The sequence below is a fragment of the Symphalangus syndactylus genome, chromosome 17 (assembly GCF_028878055.3).
Source record: "Symphalangus syndactylus isolate Jambi chromosome 17, NHGRI_mSymSyn1-v2.1_pri, whole genome shotgun sequence".
NCBI lineage: Eukaryota > Metazoa > Chordata > Mammalia > Primates > Hylobatidae > Symphalangus > Symphalangus syndactylus.
The window spans coordinates 25,960,959-25,982,855 of record NC_072439.2 but is presented as its reverse complement, the minus strand read 5'-3'; the positions used below and the strand labels follow the sequence as shown (position 1 = coordinate 25,982,855).

Below are 21,897 nucleotides of genomic sequence, written 5' to 3'. Positions count from 1 at the left end.
TTCTAACTTAAGTTGAAGGCTTAACATTCATTTTCAACACTTTTTACTTTTTAATATAAACATTTAAAGCTGTCCGTTTTCTCTAGTACTTCTTTAGCTATATGCACAAATTCTTTTCTTTTTAACTCTTCAGCTGTAACTAATCTGCTTTAAGCATATCCATTGAATTTTTATTTTTTAATATTATTTCTTTCTTTTTTTTTTTTCTTTGGCAGAGTTTTGCTTTTTTTGTCCAGGCTGGAGTGCAATGGTGCAATCTCAGCTCACAGCAAACTCCGCTTCCCAAGTTCAAGTGATTCTCCTGCCTCAGCCTCCCAAGTACCTGGAATTACAGGTGCATGCCACCATGCCCAGCTAATTTTTGTATTTTTAGAAGACATGGGGTTTCACCATGTTGGCCAGGCTGGTCTCAAACTCCTGACCTCAGGTAATCCACCCACCTCAGCCTCCCAAAGTGCTGGGATTACAGGTGTGAGCCACCGCGCCCAGCCTTTAAATATTATTTCTTTCTACAAGTTGTATTTGGTGTGCTTTTATATCTGCTGCTTGATCATTTTTTATAGTCTCTGGCTGTTTATTCATCAGTGCTTCCCATCAGAATACGTGTCTGATAATTTCCATATGTCTTCCCAAATTTGTTTTGTTGGCTCTCACTCATTGAGTCTTATTTTCCACTGTGTTTGTAAATTTTGTACAGATTTCTTGGAACTTTAGGCTCAGTGGAAGGTAGATTCTTCCAGAGAGGGTTTTCATGTACTTCTGCCTGGGTTACAACCAGCCTGGGACAACATTGAATTTTTGGCTTGAAGTTTTTCAAACCACCCAAGTAGTGCAAATTTAAACTGCAAACCTACCTGAGAACTGGAATGTGGATGGGATTCTCAGATGATTTGTGTCAAGGTTTAAGATAGGTTATTTCCTTAATGGGGGTGGAGGGCAGGGGAGATGGTTACAATCTATGGAGAGGTATTGAGAGCTACAAGGGGATAAGATTTCTAGAACTAGATGTTCTAGAACTAGAAGTGTTGTAGAAAGTTCTAGAACACTAGAGTGAAGTCCACTCTGAAACTGAGGGTGTAATTCTCTGAGGAGGGGAAGAGGCTTAGATTCCCTAACACTGGGCAAGCCCTGGACTTAATCTCCTATGAAAAAGAATCTAAAAACTTAAGGGACCAGGCTAGAAAAATGCCCTCAAGGCAAAATCTGACTCATGTTCTAATGTTCTGCTTACCTCTCTGGGTTCCCACTTTCATTGCATTTTGGTCTTTAGTATTCTTTACTGTCTTGATAGCTTATTAATGTAATTACAAAGGTTGGTTGTTTGCTTTTAAATCCAGCATTTTTTGTTCATTCTAGCAGGAGGGTAATTAAGGTATCTAGTGTCCACTATCTGCTAAAAAAGAAAGCTTCTTTGTGTCTTTTTTTTTTTTTTTTTTTTTTTTTCTGTGAGACAGGGTTTCCACTCTTGCCCAGGCTGGAGTACAGTGGCACAATCTTGGCTCACTGCAGCCTCAACCTCTTGGGGCCAAGTGATCCTCCCACCTCAGGCCTCCTGAGTAACTGGGACCATAGGCATGCACCACCACGCCTGGCTAATTTTGTATTTTTTGTAGAGACAGGGTTTCCCTATGTTGCCCAGGCTGGTCTCAAAACTCCTAGGCTCAAACGATCCTCCTGGGATCCAAAGTGCTGGGATTAGAGGCATGAGCCACCCACGCCCCGCCTTCCTTGTGTCTTTAAAAGTAAAATCAGTTGACATTTTCTGAACTTAATTTACAAGACATCCCTTAAAGTGAGAGCTTCTATTTCTGTAATGTTGCTCTTTTTTTATTTTTATTTTTTTTCTTTTTCTTTAGAGACAGGGCCTTCCTGTGTTGCCCAGGGTTGTTTCAAACTCCTGGCCTCAAGCAGTCCTCCTGCCTCAGCCTCCCAAAATGCTGGGATTACAGGCGTTAGCCACCATGCCCAGCCTGTGATGTTGCTTTTGAAAGTCTCTGAGTCCTCCTGAAACCATCCTTTCTTTTGGGTTTCTTTGTTTCTCACATGGTTTATTTCTTTTTCACTGCTGCCTTCTCTTAGGTGTTTGCCTGCTTTCCCCAGTAGCCAGAAAAGCCAGGACAAAGCCCAGCCATCTCTCTTCCCAAACATGAATCTCACCATCATGCCATCTGCCTTTTACCTCTTGACTATAAGACAGCTTTGCCGAGTGCTCTGTGTTTTAGATAACATTTTGACCATGTTCACCTGATTTTTCTGGAAAGAAAAACATTGCTTACAAAGGACAGATATTCTCACCCGCAGCCAACCTCCAAAATCCTGTAACTAAATTAACTACAGTATCAATTATCCTTTGATTGCCGAGGTATTGTATTTTTTCTCTGTCATGGATCACTAGAGAGAGTAGCTTTTGTTTCTGAAAGGCTATCACAGAACAAAACCATTCTCTGCAAGGACAGTGGGTAACAGATCTAGGAGAAAAATGTCAGCAACAGCAAGGTCCCAAAGAGAAAGTGTGATCACATTTTATATAACGTTACAAGAAATGGAAATATAAGACTTGACAGCACCAGGCAGTCAGGGAATCAGCTGTGCTGAATTGTCTTCCCTTTTGCACAAAATTGTATTACCCATGCAGGAAAACGAAGTGATCATGTTGCACTCTCACTATTATTGTTATTGATAGCAGCAGTAGCAGCATTCTATGAAGTCTCTGTAGGACCTTGAAGTACTGTGAGGCTCTCTATATGAAAGAGGCATAGTGTACCGTGCCCTGAGATTGATTTGCTCTGCAATGACCAGACTAAGATGTGTGTAAATAGCTTATTGATTGACACTTGACTGTGAAATGGCTCTCACGGGAGTAGAAAGAGTAAAAATAATGAAATTGCTGAGAATTACTAGTTGATGTACTAGGACTGCCAATAAAATGTTCTGCTGATTTATCTGGTCATCCTGTCATAACCTGACCACATTTGAATAAATAAGCAGAGTCTGATAACCCTGTTGCTTGTTTCAAAAAAATAATAAAGCCAGGCGCAGAGGCTCACGCCTGTAATCTCAGCACTTTGGGAGGCCAAGGCGGACAGATCACGAGGTCAAGAGATCGAGACCATCCTGGCCAACATGGTGAAACCCCATTGCTACTAAAAATACAAAAATGATCGGGGCATGGTGGCATGTGCCTGCAGTCCCAGCTACTCGAGAGGCTGAGGCATGAGAATCGCTTGAACCCGGGAGGCAGAGGTTGTGGTGAGCCAAGATCACGCCACTGCACTCCAGCCTGGCGACAGAGCAAGAGTCTGTCTCAAAATAAAAGAAAAGAAAAGAAAAGAAAATAATAATAAGAGGAGATGATCATAGAAGTCATGATTGTGCAATTATAATAAAATATGTATATATCTGTTGAATAGTCTTAACTATGTTGAATGGCCAGCATTGACAGTGTGTGATTGAATGTCATTAAAGAACATTAATGGTTCTGTCTTTATTTCTGTAACATAAGTATATGTAGACTGCATACTGTATCATGTGCTGGTAACTTTTAAATTTTTTAAGTAAAGCCAAATACAAATATGTGGGTGTGTTCACACAGGAATTTGCAAATTACATGTCCTGAAGTTCTTGTAAATAGCATGCCACGTCTGTAGTCCTAGCTACTTAGGAAGTTAAGGTGGGAGGATCACTTGAGCCCAGGAGTTTGGGGTTACAGTGAGCAATGATTGTGCTACTATATCCGGCATGGCTGACAAAATGAGACCCTGTCTCAAAAAGACAAAAACTAGCATGTCTTCGTTCTTCCATGGGGTGTTTATTTCTTTTTCATAGGAATAACTGGGGTACATATTTGGGTATTTGTCATCTCAAGTCAACCAGGATTTATTCTTTAAGTTTTAAACTATAATGAGATCATTCCCTTTAAATGTAAAGTTATAGTCCCTCCTCTATGAAGCAGACACATAGATGTTTAATAAAGCTGCTATTTATATTGTTTTGGTAAAATATAATTTGGGGGAATACCAGAGTGTTAACATATAATCTAAAAGTTTTGTTCAATTGCTAAAGGATTTATTTATTTATTTATATAGAAATGAGGTCTCACTGTGTTGCCCAGACTGGTCTCGAACTCCTGGGCAACACAGTGATCTTCCTGCCTCGGCCTCCCAAAGTGCTGGTATTACAGGCGAGAGCCACCATGCCCAGCCACTAAAAGATTTAAACTGGTGTTTTAAACATTATCCTTACAACTACTTTGTTGGGAAGCCTACTGTGCAGATTATAGTGTTGTGGTTCTGCGATACAAAATATTATTCACCTCAAACATTATCCACTAGAGGCCAGGCACCTATAATCCCAGCACTTTGGGAGGCCATGGCTGGAGGATTGCTATGTTGCCCAGGAGTTCGAGACCAGCCTTGGCGATGTAGCAAGACCCTGTCACTATTTAAAAGAAAAAAAATTATCCAAAGCAAAAAGAAGGGGTATTTTTGTCTTTATTTAAAATGTTTGGCTGAAATTTGACCAGGGCCTTTATATAATAAGGTGAAGCCTAAGCTTTTTAATATGTTTGTTGGTTTTTATGCTTTTGCCTTCTATGTCCCAGAGAATTTTGAATATATCAAATGAGAAAGAAGCCTAGCTGTTTGTCCAAGAATTTCTCATGCAATATTACAAGTACAATGGCTATTGCAGTAAATTTTGGAAAAATAAACTCTTTTAAATGGGAAGGTTTGCTACCAAATAGAAGACAACTTCCTGGGCAATTTTCGAGATAGGCAGGTTTTAATTTCTTCTGTGTACACATATTCTGGAGTATTTGGAAATGAATACATGCTCAGTTTTTAGCAAATGATGTATTGTTCATTGCATAGGCATATTCCTATAAGCATATGCCCCTTGCCTTGGCCCCTTTTTGTCCTGTTTATTATTGAAGAGAAGTTTACTCACCTTTGTTGATTACAAGGCTAAGGATGAGGTATCTGTGGGAGAGAGGAGCAAAGATCATAAGGCCTCAAATTGAGGAGCTTCTTGCAATAAGATAAATCACAAGGAAACACCTCTTTGGTTGCTGAGTTTGTCCTCCTGTTTGCCTTCAATATTTGTGGTCAGAATTAGATCAGAACTGAATTCCAATTGTAAGCCTGGCAGTTGATATCTTTTTTTTGTAACTTATTATTTTGAAATCATTGTAGATTCACAAGCTGTTGTAAAAAACAATACAGAGAGATCTCGTATACCTTCTGCCAGTTTCTGTCAATGGTGATATCTTACAAAACTGTAATATCATTTCACAAGCAGGAAATTGACAGTGATACAAACCATTCACTATATAAATGTTTCAGCAGCTTTACATGCACTCCTTTGTGTGTGTGTTTACTTAGATCTGTACAGTTTTATCACATGTATAGCTTTGTGTGACCACAACCCATAGTCAAGATAACAAACGGTTCCATTACAAGGAACCCTTGTGCTACCCTTTTTAGCCACGGCCACTTCCCTCCATCACCTTCCCATCCCCAGCCTCTGGCAACCACTACTATATTCTCCATCTCTATAATTATGTCATTTGAAGAATGCTGTATCAATGGAATTGTATGGTATGCAATCTTTTGAGATTGGCTTTTTTCACTCACCATCATTCCCTTGAATATCTTTTGATCTCGAGAAAAATAAAAATTTTGAATCCATTTTTTTAATTTGGACAGAGGGCAATGTAAAGCATATTTGTTTCATGGTTAAGATCCAAAATTTGTTACTGATGCTAGAGAAAAAAATCGGGATGACCGTCAGTGTTAGTTTGAAGATTTGATGGTGCCAGAGGGCACATGGGGAAATTAAATGTATTCACTATTTATTGTGATTTTACTTGACTTTTCCTTAAATAAGCCGGTAAAGCATAAACTTCCTAATGTTCTGAGATGGTGATTTTTTTCCATGTTATAAATGGTATTAACATGTTACAAGGAAATTCCCTCAGTGTCATCTATCAATGTCAAAATCATATTGAAGCAATTGTGGAGGATATTACAACGCAAGGAGAGATTTTATATATCCTATTGGAAAGTTTAAAGTATTTTTTTGACTGTCATTATATCTCTAGTAAGAGGCTGTGGAAATGAAAATCTAATGTTCAGTTTTTCTTTGCCTGAAAAACTGATGACGGCAAGAGAATGTTTTTCGGTATCTTTTTAAATAGCCTCTATTTTCTCCTGCCTTCATAATGTGTTGATGACTGTTCAGTCTAGATATTAAAATGGTCTTGATTATTTGAAGCCTCATAGAGCCCTCACAGATAGGATACCATGCCTTCCTAACAACCCTGTTTCTCACTGTTTTCTGGTGTGTTCATTGTAGAATGTGAGCCAATAGAAGCAATAGCCAAGTTTGACTATGTTGGGCGGTCCGCCAGAGAACTATCCTTCAAGAAGGGTGCCTCCCTGCTGCTGTATCACCGTGCATCTGAGGACTGGTGGGAAGGCAGGCACAACGGGATTGACGGGCTGGTGCCTCACCAGTATATAGTGGTGCAGGATATGTGAGTAGTCTCAACTTTGATTGCCTGAGCGTTCCCAGTAGAGGACTCCAGCCATTGTTCTTAAACTGACCTTGGTCTTGTGAGAAAAGGGCAGAAGGGATTACAGACATAAAACTTCAGAGCTAGGCACAGTTCCTTACCTTGCCAGTGGCTCTTTGCTAACTAAGTCAGGGCCCGGGAGGTTTGGAGCAAGAACTCAGGGGAGACATCTTCTGAAGCTTTCAGATTGTTAGAAAAATAACCTATGCATAGAATGGCGTTAAGAGCTAAGTGACATTGGTAATTCCAAAAACAGCGGTGCTCTTCTCTTGATGTCTGTTTACCGTTTCAATTCCAGATTCCCCAGAGGAAAGACACGGACCTAAAGTCAGAGGGAATCATTGCTATGCTGTTTTTTGTTTTGTTTTGTTTTTTGCCGAGGAGAAAGCTCTAATTTGAAAAGTATTTAAAGACATGGGAAGATAGTCATAACATATTAAGTGAAAGAAACAGGTTGCAAAATAATGTGTAGTCCAAAAGTAGCTTTTTAAGGAAAAGACAAATATAGCACACAAAAGGTATACAGTGGCTGAATGATTCAGCCTAATTTCAGAAATGTTAAAATGTGTATCTCGGAAGCCAAGAAATGTGTGTATATACAGACACGTCATATATATCTGAAATATCTACATATAAATATATTCATATATAAAATAAATTTGCATAAATATCTGTACAGTCGTGTACCACACAATGACATTTTGAGCATCAATGGACCACATATATGATGGTGGTCCCATAGCATTTAATATCCTATTTTTACTGTACCTTTTCTATGTTTAGATATGTTTAGATACACAAATACTTGTTTACACCATTGTGTTACAACTGTCTGTAGCATTCAGTACAGTAACATGCTGTGCAGGTTTGTAGCCTAGCAGCAATAGGCTCCACCATGTAGCCTAGGTGTGCAATAGGCTCTACCATCTAGGTCTGTGTAAGTGCACTCTATGATGTCCCCACAGTGATGAGATTGCTTGACAACGCACTTCTCAGAACTCATCCTCGCTGTTAAGCAACACGTGACTGTAGTATAAATGCCATACATATGTATGTGCACACTCACAGATAATGTATCCCAGGCATAGAATAGAAGATGGAGGAGGAGATTTCTCAAAATTCTAACAGTAGTTGTCTCTGGATGTTATATTATGGGTGATTATTTCAGTCTTTTTTGTATAACTGAAATTGCTGTTGTACCTGTAATGAAATTGTATTGCTTTTATAATGAAAAGTTGTTTTAGTAAAAGAAGGGCTTTCATACATAATGCTATTCATACATAAATGCTATTACGTAAATTTTTGTCTCCACTCATCTAGCAAATTTTGTAAAATTTGTAAATCTAGTAAATTTGTCTCCACTCATCTTACCGTTTCAGGGATGATACGTTTTCAGACACTCTGAGCCAAAAAGCCGACAGTGAGGCCAGCAGTGGGCCAGTCACGGAAGACAAGTCCTCATCCAAGGACATGAACTCCCCAACAGACCGTCATCCTGACGGCTATTTAGCCAGGTAAGTAGAGCCTGAGAATCAGGCCCCTAAGCCTCCATTCCTCCTGGGGCCATGAGGAGCCACTGCACCCTCAGCCTCGCAGTACTGCCCGGTGTGATAAGCTCTTCTGTTTTCTCCCTGTTTCTGTGAATGTCTAGGCAACGAAAAAGAGGAGAGCCACCCCCTCCAGTAAGGCGTCCTGGCAGGACCAGTGATGGCCATTGCCCGCTCCACCCTCCACATGCCCTTTCTAACTCCTCAGTTGACCTGGGATCCCCGAGCCTTGCCAGTCATCCCCGGGGCCTGCTGCAGAACCGTGGCCTCAACAATGACAGTCCTGAGCGGAGGCGCAGGCCTGGCCATGGCAGCCTGACCAACATTAGCCGGCACGACTCCCTCAAGAAGATCGACAGTCCTCCCATTAGAAGGTCCACGTCATCAGGGCAATACACGGGCTTCAATGACCACAAGCCACTGGACCCAGAGACAATTGCTCAGGTACGATGCTTTTAATTACATAATTGCATTTTAAGTAACTAAGTGTGATGTAGGAGGTGTGAAAGATTTACTTTACTTTACTTTATTTACTTTATATTTCTGTATAGAACCAACTAAAGAAAACAGAAACAAAACCAGCTCATTCTTTAACTTAGGCCCTGACTGTGAGTCTTTTTTGAACAATTTGTTACTGGAAGGGCCCAAAGGTTCATAGGGATTTAAACAGAAACATGACAAAAATGTAGGACCCAGGACATTCAAACCTATCATTGTGAATAGCCAGAAAAACTTTGAAAAAGAAGAATGGGGAAGCAGTGGCCCTACCAGATCCTAAATGCATTGTAAAGCTCGTAAAACAGACAGATGGATGAAACAGAATGGAGAGCCCAGAAACAGAAAAACCTTAAAACAGTAGTCCCTCCTTATCTGCAGGGCATATGTTTCAAGATCCCCAGTGGATGCCTGAAGCCACAGATAGTACAAACCCCTACTGTATATGATAAAGATGGCACTTTCAACTTAGAAAAGATGAGACCTAATAAATAATGTGATCAATAATAGATAGACATTTGAAGAACGAGTCTGGATCCTGTGTACCTCCGAACACATTCAGGTCTTTGCTTCCCCACAGTGACTGCAGAGAGGGGCTGTGTAGTTTTCTTCTAATGACTAAAATTGACCAAGTCAAAGGGAAACAATACTAATAAATTCGCCCATCATTCTACCATTTTTCCTTCTGGTTCTGGCTCTTTTCACAGCACAGGCCATGAGAAAATATGTTTGTAGGCCTGGTGGGTGGCTTACACCTGTAATCCCAACACTTTAGGAGGCTGAGGCAAGAAGATTGCTTGAGGTCAGGAGTTTGAGACAAGCCTGGTCAATATAGCAAAATCCCATGTCTAAAAAAAAATTTTTTTAATTAGCTAGGTGTATTAGGATTCTCTAGAGGGACAGAATTAATGGAATATATATACATATAAAGGGGAGTTTATTAAGTATTAACTCACACGATCACAGAGTCCCACAATAGGCCGTCTGCAGGCTGAGGAGCAAGGAGAGCCAGTCCAAGTTCCAAAACTGAAGAACTTGGAGTCCAATGTTCAAGGGCAGGAAGCATACAGCACGGGAGGAAGATGTAGGCTGGGAGGCTAGGCCAGTCTAATCTTTTCATGTTTTTCTGCCTGTTTTATATTCACTGGCAGTTAATTAGATGGTGCCCATCCAGATTAAGGGTGGGTCTGCCTTCCCCAGCCCACTGACTCAAATGTTAATTTCCTCTGACAACCCCCTCACAGACACACCCAGGAGTAACACTTTGCATCCTTCAATCCAATCAAGTTGACACTCAGTATTAACCATCACAAGTCTACCCCTTATCAACTTGAACCCATAAACATCTCCTGAGATCGTACATAATTTTCAAATAAAAACAATAACGTCATAATTACGCCTAACATAATACAACTGTCCTTTCCTATAACCGGAAACGCACCAATCCCCAACCCAAATGCTATTACATAAAGTTAGCAATACTTAAATGCTGATAGGAAGTCAATATAATCTTATGTCACATGCTAAAGGAAAAAGGAAATAAAATGAAGATATTTTCCTAGTACAAGTGTATACATGCACAAACATGTTTTTAACGAAGGGAGGAGGAAATACTTATGACAATTACAGTCCCTGTTTCCACGTGGTCATAGCTGGTATTGATGACTACCTTCTACTACCCATTCTGTATTCCCTTTGCCTTCAGCAAGCACCTCAGCAGGTCGTGTTTTTGTTGTTGTTGTTGTTGTTGTTGTTGTTGTTGTTTTCCTGGCGGAGTGACCCAAACCTTCATCCCTGAAGGGTCTGGGCCATTTGTAGTCCTGCCTGGATTGGGCTATTGTAGTTTCCCATTGACCTTAATCACAGAGTGTGGTAATACTAAGAGATGCCCTAATGGATCTCCTGTATTCCATGCACACTCTTTTTTACCTGCATTGTGGAGTAGTCGACTGATTTCATCTTGATAGTCTGAGTCAGTCACCTGAGCCAACACTGTAACTCCCTTTTTAGTCTGTTGCCTTAAAGGTAGGAGGAGCCCAAAGTGTCCAGGTGGCAATCTTAACTTAATGGGATTGTTGTCATGTCTCCTGGTGGCACGTTCCTCCCTCTGGAACTGAGACCTCTAGGCCAGCAGAACATAATGTCGTGGGAATAGGAAGTAAAAATGTTGCTAGCGGGTCACTAGGGATAATGATGAGTGGTGCCACTTCCACTTCCACCTCTTGATTCCTGGACCCATGAATCCTGGCTATGGGAGAAACCGCACCATATATTGGACACTGATTCAGAGCATACACAGCCTTCTGGGGGACTTTGCCCCAGCCCTGCAAAGTATTGTCACGTAGTTGGCGTTGCAGTTGTGACATCACAAGACCAATCCACCATTCTGTCAAGCAAGCTGCTTCAGGATGATAGGAAGCATGATAAGACCCATGAATTCCATGAGCATGAGCCCACTGCCACTCTTCTTTAGCCGTAAAGTAAGTGCCTTGGTCAGAGGCAATGCTGTGTGGAATACCATCATGGTGGATAAGGCATTCCATGAGTCACAGATGGTAGTCTTGGCAGAAGCATTGCGTGCAGGATAGGCAAACCCATATCCAGAGTAACTGTCTATTCCAGTGAGGACAAACCTCTGCCCTTTTCATGATGGAAGAGGTCCAGTATAATCAACCTGCCACTAGGTAGCTGGCTGATCACCCCGAGGAATGGTGCCATATCAAGGGCTGTGTTGGCTTCTGCTGCTGGCAAATTGAGCACTAAGCAGTGGCCATAGCCAGGTCAGCCTTGGTGAGTGGAAGTCCATGTTGCTGAGCCCATGAGTAACCTCCATCCCTGCCACTATGGCCACTTTGTTCATGGGCCCATTGAGCAATGACAGGGGTGGCTGGGGAAAGAGGCTGAATGGTGTCCACAGAATGGCTCATCCTATCCACTTGGTTATCAAAATCCTCCTCTGCTGAGGTCACCCATTGGTGAGCACTCACATGGGATACAAATATCTTCACAGTTTTTGTCCACTTAGGTCCATCTACATACCTCTTCCACAAATTTCTTTGTCACCAATTTTTCAATCATACTTCTTCTAAGCCCCTGACCATCCAGCCAAACCATTGGCTACAGTCCACGAATCAGTATATAATCACACATCTGGCCATTCCTCCTTCCATGCAAAGTACACAGCCAGGTGCACTGCTCGAAGTTCTGCCCACTGGGAAAGATTCCCTTCACCACTGTCCTTCAGGGATGTCCTAGAAAGGGGTTGTAGTGCTGCAGCTGTCTGCTTTCGGGTGGTGCCTGCATATCATGCAGAACCGTCTGTGAACCAGGCCCTAGTCTTCTCTTCCTCTGTCAACTGATCATAGGGAGCTCCCCATGAGGCCATCAGTGCAGACTGCGGGAGACAGTAGAGACCCTGGGCAGTTGAGCCACTTCCTCATGTAACTTATGCCTTCAGGAGTTGCTTGAGCTCGATCACGTATATACCACTTCCATTTGATGATGGAATGCTGCTGTGCACGACCCGCTTTATGGCTAGATGTGTCAGAAAGCACCCAGTTCATGATAGGCAGTTCAGGTTGCATGGTGACTTGATGACCCATAGTCAAATGTTCAGTTTCCACTAAAGCCCAGTAACAGGCCAAGAGCTGTCTCTCAAAAGGAGAGTAGTTGGCCAGGCACAGTGGCTCATGCCTATAATCCCAGCACTTTGGGAAGCCATGGTGGGTAGATCACGAGGTCAGGAGTTCAAGACCAGCCTGACCAATATGGTGAAACCCCATCTCTACTAAAAATGCAAAAATTAGCCATGTGTGGTGGCAGGCAGCTGTAGTCCCAACTACTCGGGAGGTTGAGGCAGAAGAATCGTTTGAACCAGGGAGGTGTAGGTTGTAGTGAGCCGAGATTGCGCCACTGCACTCCAGCCTGGGTGACAGAGAGAGACTCCATCTCAAAAAGAAAAGGAGATCAGTTATCTGCAGAAGAAGGCAGGGCCTTGCTCCAAAATCCTAGAGGCCTCCACTGTGATTCACCTATGGGGGCCTGCCAAAGGCTCTAAACAGCATCCCTATCTGCCACTGACACCTCAAGCACCATTGGATCTGCTGGGTCATATGGCCCAAGTGGCAGAGCAGCTTGCACAGCAGCCTGGACCTGTTGCAGAGCCTTCTCCTGTTCTGTACACCACTCAAAACTGGCAGCCTTTTGAGTCACTCGATAAATGGGCCAGAGTAACACACCCAAAAGAGGAACGTGTTGCCTCCAAAATCCAAATGGGCCCACTAGGTGTTGTGCCTCTTTCTTGTTTGCAGGAGGGGCCAAATGCAGCAACTTATCCTTCACCTTAGAAGGAATATCTTGATAGGCCCCACACCACTAGACCTCTAGAAATGTTACTGAGGTCAAAGATCCCTGAATTTTAGTCAGATTTATTTCCCATCCTCTAGCACACAAATGTCTTACCAATAAGTCCAATGTGTTTGCTACTTCTTGCTCACTAGATCCAGTCAGCATAATGTCATCAATGTAATGGACCAGGGTGATATCTTGCGGAAGCGAAAAGCAATTTTGTTTGCATAAAACCTAGTGTGAGACCTGGCATACAGTAAATGCTCAATAAAGATTTGCTAAATGAATAATCTAAGATCCTGATATTAAATCACAGTCTCCAATGTGAAAGTGCTCACATTCAATCTAGTCGCAGAAATGAATAGGGAAATCAGTTACCATTAAACCGTGCCATGAGGGGTGTGCTCCAGATGAGTGGGAGAAGCCCTGGGAATATGTCGGGAAGAGACATTTCAGGCACCAGGGCAGTGGTTCTCTACCATCTCACACAACACTCTGCCTTTTTCTTTCTTAATTGTGCTTAAAAAAATTATATATATATATATATATATATATAAAATAATAATAAAATTGACAATCTTAACCATTTTTAAATGTATAGTTCAGAAAGGTATATTCACATTGTTGTGAAACATCTCTCCAGAATGTGTTCGTCTCGCAAAACCAAAACTCTGTACACATTAAACAGCTCCCATTTCACCCTCCTCCAGTCCCTGACAACCACCATTCTACTTTTTGATTCTATGAATTGGACTCCTTTAGATACCGCATATAAGTGCAATCATACAGTATTTGTATTTTTTGTGACTGGCTCATTTCATTTAGTGTAATGTCCTCAAGGTTTACACATGCTGTAGCACGCAGTAGGACTTATTTCTCTTTAAGGGAAGTTTTTATAATTTACATTTTTTTGTATGTATATACCACATTTTGCTTATCTACACACTCCACCTTTTTGAAACAAATTTATTGTAACTTCCCCCCTTTTACTATCTGAAATAAATTGACTTTTTTTTTTTTTTTTTTGGGGGGGGGGGAGATGGAGTCTCACTCTGTCACCCAGGCTAGAGTGAAGCGGCACCATCTCGGCTCATTGCAACCTCCATCTCCTGGGTTCAAGCAATTCTCCTGCCTCAGCCTTGAGAGTAGCTGGGCGTGTGCCACCACGCCTGGCTATAAATTGATTGATATATATATTTTGAAAAAATATATATAAAGCTCTAAATAGAATATAAAATAAAAATAAAGGGAAATTGATATTAACACAATTAAATGTATTTCAGTTAATTATTGACTACACTAGAAGACAAATGAGGTAGTGATGCTTTCACCTACATGGTAGAGTTTCCATAAATGCAATAATTAAAACTTCATGTTGATATGGGAGTATTCAGTTAATTGGGTTAACTCAAATTCCATGAAAAGAGCTTCCATTAGTGATAATATTTCTCCAAAATGGCGCACAACCCTTGGTCATACTGTTCCAATCAAAACAAAAAATAACTTTCCTAAAACAATAACATTCCTAAAAAATTTAACACCATCCAAAAATTATTTTATGTTTATATATTAGAAAAAGAGGTTCTAGACTCAGGTTCTTAAGAAGAGAATTTTCACCTATATAAATGTCTGGAGGACATTAAAAAGTTGAACAAGGTGCAGGAAAATTCACTGCATGTAAACTCACCAAGGCAAGATACCTAATATGTCTGACCCTGCCCATCAACTGCCAATAATGCAACCTTGTTATTGTGACATTTAAAATCACACACATACACCATATTACAAAAATGCCCTGTAGGAGACAGTACCACTTTCATTGAGATCCACTGGAAAATTGTATCAGAGGAAGACTTAAACTGAATTTCAAAGAACTTCTTGGAATTAGCCATGTGTGTAATAAGTGCTCAAAAATTTGTTGAATGAATGAATGAAGCCAGATTTTTTATTTCTGTTATATTTATTTCTTGAGAAATTATTGCAGTATCTAAATTTAAACTTCTATCATAAAAGTTGAAAAACTTGGCCTGGCATGGTGGCTCATGCCTGTAATCCCAGCACTTTGGGAGTCCAAGGCAGGCAGATCATGAGGTCAGGAGTTCAAGACCAGCCTGGCCAACATGGTGAAACCCTGTCTTTACTAAAAATACAAAAATTAGCCGGGCGTGGTGGTGTGGGCCTGTAATCCCAGCTACTTGGGAGGCTGAGGCAGGAGAATTGTTTGAACCCGGGAGGCAGAGGTTGCAGTGAGCCGAGATCATGTCACTGCACTCCAGCCTGGGTGACAGAGCAAGACTCCATCTTGGTGGGGGGGAAAAGTTGAAAAACTTTTTGTCAAAAGTTTTCATAAACTTTTATCATAAGTTGAAATAGAATTCTGTATTAATAAGTCAGCCTGCAGATGTGGCAGCCTACACCTATAATCCCAGCACTTTAGGAGGCAGAGGCAGGAGGCTTACTTGAGCCCAGGAGTTCAACACCAACCTGGGCAACTAGCAAGACCCCATCTCTACAAAAAATGTAAATATTAGCCAGGTGTGGTAGCACACACCTGTGGTCCCAGCTACTCAGGAGGTGGGAGGATCATATGAGGCCAGGAGGTCGAGGCCGTAGTGAGCCGATTCACACCACTGCACTCTGCCTGGCTAACAGAGTGAGAGCCTGCCTCAAAAAAAATTTTTTTTTAAGTCAGCATGCAAGGCAGAGACCATTAGAAGGCTACCCTAGGGCCTTAGGAAGGCCAATGTTTGAGACATGGCTCCATGAGCCATTATATCTCAGTTTCCTGAATCAAGAATCAAAATGGTGATTGTGTGAGATGGCATTATGTTTATATATTCTGCAGACTATGGAGTCAAAGATATTCATACTCTGCTGGGCCGTTTACTTTTGAAATTAAGTGTCTGGGTTTCTATACATTAGTATTCGTTATTAGTCTGTGCTTTCTCTCTTTCTGATTTTTCTTCAATAGGATATTGAAGAAACGATGAACACAGCTTTGAATGAACTCCGAGAACTGGAGAGACAGAGCACAGCAAAGCATGCCCCTGATGTGGTGCTGGATACCCTGGAGCAAGTGAAAAACTCTCCCACCCCTGCCACTTCCACGGAATCTCTCAGCCCTTTGCACAACGTTGCCCTCAGGAGCTCTGAGCCTCAGATTCGACGTAGCACGAGCTCCTCCAGTGACACAATGAGTACTTTCAAGCCTATGGTGGCACCCAGAATGGGCGTGCAGCTGAAGCCTCCAGCCCTTAGGCCAAAACCTGCCGTTCTTCCAAAAACAAATCCTACCGTAGGACCTGCCCCACCTCCCCAGGGTCCAACAGACAAGTCTTGCACAATGTAAAAACCAGCCAAGCAAGGCCATAAAGGGAGGCGACTTAAAAAAGAAAACGGATTAGTGACAAAAGTCACTGATCCATAACTTTCCTTAGTTTTGTGCTTATAACTGGAGATCTTTTGGCTTTTCTATGTTGTCGAATGTAATGTCTGAGACTAGCTAAATTAACACGGGCATTTGTATTTTGTAATTTTTTTAAATAACTGGACATATGTCATTTTAAGGACAATAGAAACACTTAGACTTACTTGAAAATCCGATGCTGCACCACTTGTAATGAAGGCAACACTGCTCTCCACATTGTACAGAGCTTCAGGTTTAATTTAGCCCAGGTGAGTCAGAAAGGTGGTGACCTGAAGGCAGAAGAACCTGAATTCCACGCCTCATTGGAGTATAGCCAGTGTTGGTCTGTGGCACTTGGGCTGAAAGGTGATAATGGCATTGCGTGGTAGCTGACAATGAGCACCTTCAATTCCATGTGGAGTGGGGTTTAGCTCATGCAAAAGACTTGCAGTTGTCTCCATGGGACGATCCCAGTGGGACTGTCAGCCCACAGCTTGAGTGGATTGGATGCTTGCCTCTTTCCTAACAGTTATTTCCCCGGGTCCAGCTTAAAGACTCGGTGGAAGGAGGTAGAACCTCTGCTGTTATTGCTTGAACTTAACCTGGGAAAGGAGAGGAAGACATCATCTCCAAAGCTATTAATGTCACTCCTTTTGCGAGCATGATTAGGCCCTGAAGATTTCCAAGTCCCTCCCCTACACTTAGAAATGATTAGAAGGGTTTAATTTTAAAGACTTTCTGGTTCCACTACTCCACGAACTCCTCCGAAGATCCATTGTTCAATAACTGCCTAGAAAATGTTTCTATCTCCTCCAAATCCCTGTGTTCTCCTCTGTGGAAATGAAGGCAGCAAGAAGCACCTGAGGCCTTGGTTCATGCAGTGTTCTCTTTTGACTAAATCACCTAGGTTCCTTTAAACATGCTACAAAGCCCAGGCATGGCAGTGCACACCTGTAGTCCCAGCTACTCAGGTGGTTTACACAGGAGGATGGCTTTAGGCCTAGTAGTTCGAGTCCAGCCTGGGCAGCATAGGGTGAGACCCTGTCTCTTCAAAAAAAAAAAAAATGCTACAAAGGCCTGATGATCATAAATTTGAAATCCCAACTGTCCTCTCCATTTGTCTTTGAGCCAACCCTGAACTGGCCCTGGTACCTGAGTAAGAGCTACACAGGGCCATCAGCAGAACGTGACCTTGTGGTTCTCACCCAATTGTGTACCTCACAACCACAACTTCTTTTTCTTTGTCCCTTTTCCCTATTTTGTTTTTGTATGTGGTTTCTACATAACTCCCATTGTCAGCTGAACTCTCAATTGGAGACCCTCTTTCTCTGGCATCCTAGCACACAGTCAGTTTTTTAAGCCTATATTTATGCTACATTTTCCCCTTATCTTAAGAAAATTTGCTTTGATTTCCATTCTCCTACCAGCAGCAGCTGATATCACCTATAGACCTATGAGCATTTCATCTACTCTATCATTGAAGTTACTGATAAAGATTTTTGTTGTTGTTGTTGTTGAGAAAAATGGATTCCCAGAACTAATCCCTCTGGCCCACCATTAATTTCCTTCTTGGTTTCATTTCAAACTGGCAGCCAATTGCACGCCCATCTAAGAGCTACACAGTGTAGATTTTACTTCATCAGCCCACTGGTGCATGCAACGTGCAGAAAAGAATTGGGATCTGTACTAAAATCAAGATCTTTACTTTGATCTCTACCTCAGTTTCTCAGTCTAGTCATTCTATTGCAGGAAGAGATTAAATTGATGAGCTATTGTTACCTTTCAAAGTCACACTGCTGATTGCTTGCCTGTGGCCTAATTTCACAAATGAATAGTGATTTTTTTCCCATGTATTTCTAGGTATGGTAAACTTTTAAACCCCCAAATTTCATAGCCATACTTTTTGCCCATTTTGAAAAAGAAGCCCAGGACAGCACCTTGTCCAGCCCCTCCCCGTTTCTTCTGAGCTTTTGGGGTCCTTCAGCACCCTTGGACACCGTGGAGATCCAGCCAAGACTGAGCTTTGAATAGCACTAGCCCTTTTAAACAATCCTCACAAATTCCTTAGGAATTTAAACTTTCCAAAATAATTCCCCACTTTTTTTTTTTTTTTTTTTTTTGAGTTGGAGTCTTGCTCTGTTGCCCAGGCCAGAGTACAGCGGTGCAATCTCGGCTCCCTGCAACCTCCATCTCCTGGGTTCAAGCAATTCTCCTGAGTAGCTGGGATTACAGGTGCCACCACCACGCCCAGCTAATTTTTGTATTTTTAGTAGAGATGGGGTTTCACCATGTTGGCCAGGCTGGTCTCAAACTCCTGACCTCAGGTGACCCACCAGCCTCAGCCTCCCAAAATGCTGGGATTACAGATGTGAGCCACCATGCCCGGCCATTCCGCCACTTCTTTAAAATAGTAAGAATTCTTAAAAACCATATTCCTTGTTTAATGAAAGAGTAAGATGTTAACAGAGGGCATCAAAGGGCCAGAGGTGTCTTTGAATTTATTTTTTTTCAATGTGTTTTCTGAGCTTCAGCCTTAGCTTTTCAGATCTTCCTCCTGCCTGTTCATTTATTCAGCCTTCTATCTGGTCATCCTCCCCAGCGGCTCCTCTCTCTGAGGTGTCCACCTGTGGTGGAATGAGGATTGCCTTTCTGTGCTCCCCATCAGGACTTTGCTGTCTTGGCCGGCAGGAGTCGTGCTGCTGCAGTGCCTCACAGGCTGTGCCTTCTTTCAGGAAACAGCTCCTAATACTCTCCCATCACTCACTTTACCTGTCTCCATCTTATTTCCCTATACTCCTATTGTCACCTTGAGACTTTTTTTTTTTCAATTCCAAATGAAGGGTATGACCTCAGAGTGAGTGAGGACTCAGTAAAGACTCACCTCTTCTTACTTGGTTTATTAAATGTCTTCAGATTCCAGAGATAAGACAAGGTGGCCACTTCACAAAGAATCCAGTATCATGCTCAGTAAAGCTCATTAAAAGCCACTGCAGCTGAGAAGGTTCACAGCCCTTCTTTATAGCCACAGAGGCAGCACACAGGGGAGGTGGGAAGACATAGGGAAATGAGAGAAGAAGGAAAATGAGGCCTTGAGGTGTTCTGCCCCCAGTTTCAAGGAGCTTATCAGGCTTCATGTGCAATTTGGGGAGGGGGGCATTTTGATGGTGGGTAAATGATGGCTCTACAAAGATTACCTGACTCCACTTACACAAGAATATGTGTTCTCAGCTGATATAACTGTTCACATCCGATCCATAGAACTCACTGAAGGAGATTCACCAAGTCAGCCTTTTGGACTGGGTTGGGGTTTGGGGAGTGGATTTGGGGAGATCGAGAAAGGTACTTAGTACACATTTTCTAATGGGCGTTATGTGAACTGTTTGAACCTGCTGAGTGGCGCTTTGTAGAGCTCCATGTTCACATTCAGGGTCAACACCATTCAACAGCTTTGCACATCTTCGTACAACATAATCTGGCTTTGCTGCTCCTTGAGCCACCTGTAGAATAATTTATAGCAGGGTCCCACAATCTACTGCAATGATAGTGAACAGTTATCAGTGGATATAGCACTCCAAGAGTCAAATTGTATCAGTTAAGGGTTTTCTAACTTTTGCTATCCCCCCCTCACCAAAAAAGGGGGGGGTTGTAATCTAATCAAAGAAAAGGAAAAGAGGGGTGGGTTGGTAGTTGTGTCCTTAACATTTAGGAATGACATAGCCTCTGGAATCTACAAACTGAAGCAACTTTCATCTGATCAGCCTTGGAAATCCAAAGTTAAAGAGCCTATGTGTCTCTTGACGGGGGGTTAGAGGATTCAAATTTGGGATGATGCTCATTGATTCCTGACCACAGCAGTGAGGGGCCATTTTTTGTGCAGGAAATGTGCTTGGGACTCAGTCTTGTTTTCGATTATCCACCACAGAATCCCTGAGACACAGAGCAGCTTAGAAGTCTCTACTCATGCGTAAATAGAGTTCCCTACTCCAGACCACCTGCCACCCACCTCCCAAGCTGAGAACACAAGCTCCAGCTGGGTTGGAGAGTCAGGCTTGGTGCAGGGTGACTTTGGCGAAGTTTTGTCAGATCCATAAAGCAAACTGGAATTTGAGCTTTCACTTACCCTAGTATACTTTCTTAAAAAAAAAAAAAAAAGTCTATGTGGTATAATCGAGATGGATACCTGTGTCTTTAAATTATGTAGGGAATTTTGTATGTTTAAATAATTGTACTGGGTTCCATAATGCTTATCTTAGAAACTTTAGTAAAAGAAAATATATGAACTGTGCATTTGTGAATGCCCCCCCTTAGAGCATTCATCCAAGTTCAGTGTGTAGTGTGATGGTTATTATAGATATTTAAAGTATAGTAAGTGGCTGTGTAACAGGAGAGACTGCTGTTTACCTACGTACTGAAGGGTAACTGCTGCCCCCGTAATTAAATCAGTATTGTCCTTTCCTGTCGGTTGGATCAACTGCAGTACTGGTAGCTTCCTGCTTGTGACTGTTACCTAATTGTGTCAATGTACATCTGTAGTATGTACATGTGAAAGTGCCTTTCTATTTTAGAGGAGTTTTAGCCTTGCTCTTGTACCGTTGCCCCGCTCTGTGCCCCACCCCCACCTCCTCCTCCTAATTCCTGCTGCCCAATCGAGTGTTTTGAAGCTTCCTCCCTGTCCCCCACCTTCTCCATCCCCGCCTTCCTGTGCCTCGGTGCTCAGTAGTGTCCCATCTCACATCCCTGTCGGTCCTCAGACTGTCTCGTTTTCCTTGTAGACGTGATTGTGCCTTTCTCACCCGTGTCCTCCCATCCCACCGCATCCGTCCCCCGCTCATGTGCTGCTGACAGCATCGCACCTGCCCGTGCTCTGTACTGCCTCTCACCATTTCATTCCCTCCTCTCTGAGGTGAAAATAAAGGGGGATGCTTTTACAGTCTGGAAAGAAAAAAATGTTCTGTTAATCTGTTGTGACAATGCACTTTTATGTATAGTACTGTACATTTTGGCATGTACCATTACAGGCTTCAGTATACAGTCAGGTTTGTTCTTCACAGTGTATCTTTATAATAAATAAGATAGTTCTGGCTGCCTTTGTCTGCTTCCAGTTTGATGTGCATCTCTGTGGTGTCTTTGTTCCTTTCCTTTCTCTCATCACTACTTTCTCCCTGACAGCTAGCTTGCATTATATAATGTGAAACTTTTACCTTTAAAATATTTTTTTATCTCACTTTCATTTATTCTTCTTTCGGAAATAGGGTGTCCTGCACAGGGCCCTGCCCATGAAGCTGTGGTTTTTCAGTCATGGTTTGGAGGCTCAATGTGTAGTCAGAGAAAAGAGGCTTGGGAGAGACTTAACTGAGAAGCTGAGAGTGTACAAGCCTCCTAAACATACACCAGATTGAAATCTTTCTTTTGAGAAAGACTCTAGTTAACCATGGCAAGCCCATCTTTGGCTTCATTTGAATAAATTGAAAAATAATCCTTAGGTTATTTTTCTGTGCTTAGAACTCCCCGTGTATTGGTATTTTTTTTTT

The 21,897-nt window shown here is 42.1% G+C and overlaps 1 protein-coding gene across 2 annotated transcripts in view; it reads left to right on the top strand.

The window, feature by feature from the left end:
* The window catches only part of SRGAP1 (SLIT-ROBO Rho GTPase activating protein 1), a 306,717-nt gene extending 285,268 nt beyond the window's left edge, over positions 1–21,449 (top strand). For both annotated transcript variants that reach the window (XM_055249639.2, XM_055249640.2), the window contains exons 19-22: positions 6,352–6,532; positions 7,951–8,085; positions 8,223–8,562; positions 15,932–21,449. In XM_055249639.2, coding sequence (XP_055105614.1) covers positions 6,352–6,532; positions 7,951–8,085; positions 8,223–8,562; positions 15,932–16,309 — 1,034 coding nt within the window. In that variant the 3' untranslated portion in view covers positions 16,310–21,449. The remainder of the gene's footprint in view (positions 1–6,351; positions 6,533–7,950; positions 8,086–8,222; positions 8,563–15,931) is intronic.
* The last annotated feature ends 448 nt before the right edge of the window (positions 21,450–21,897 follow it).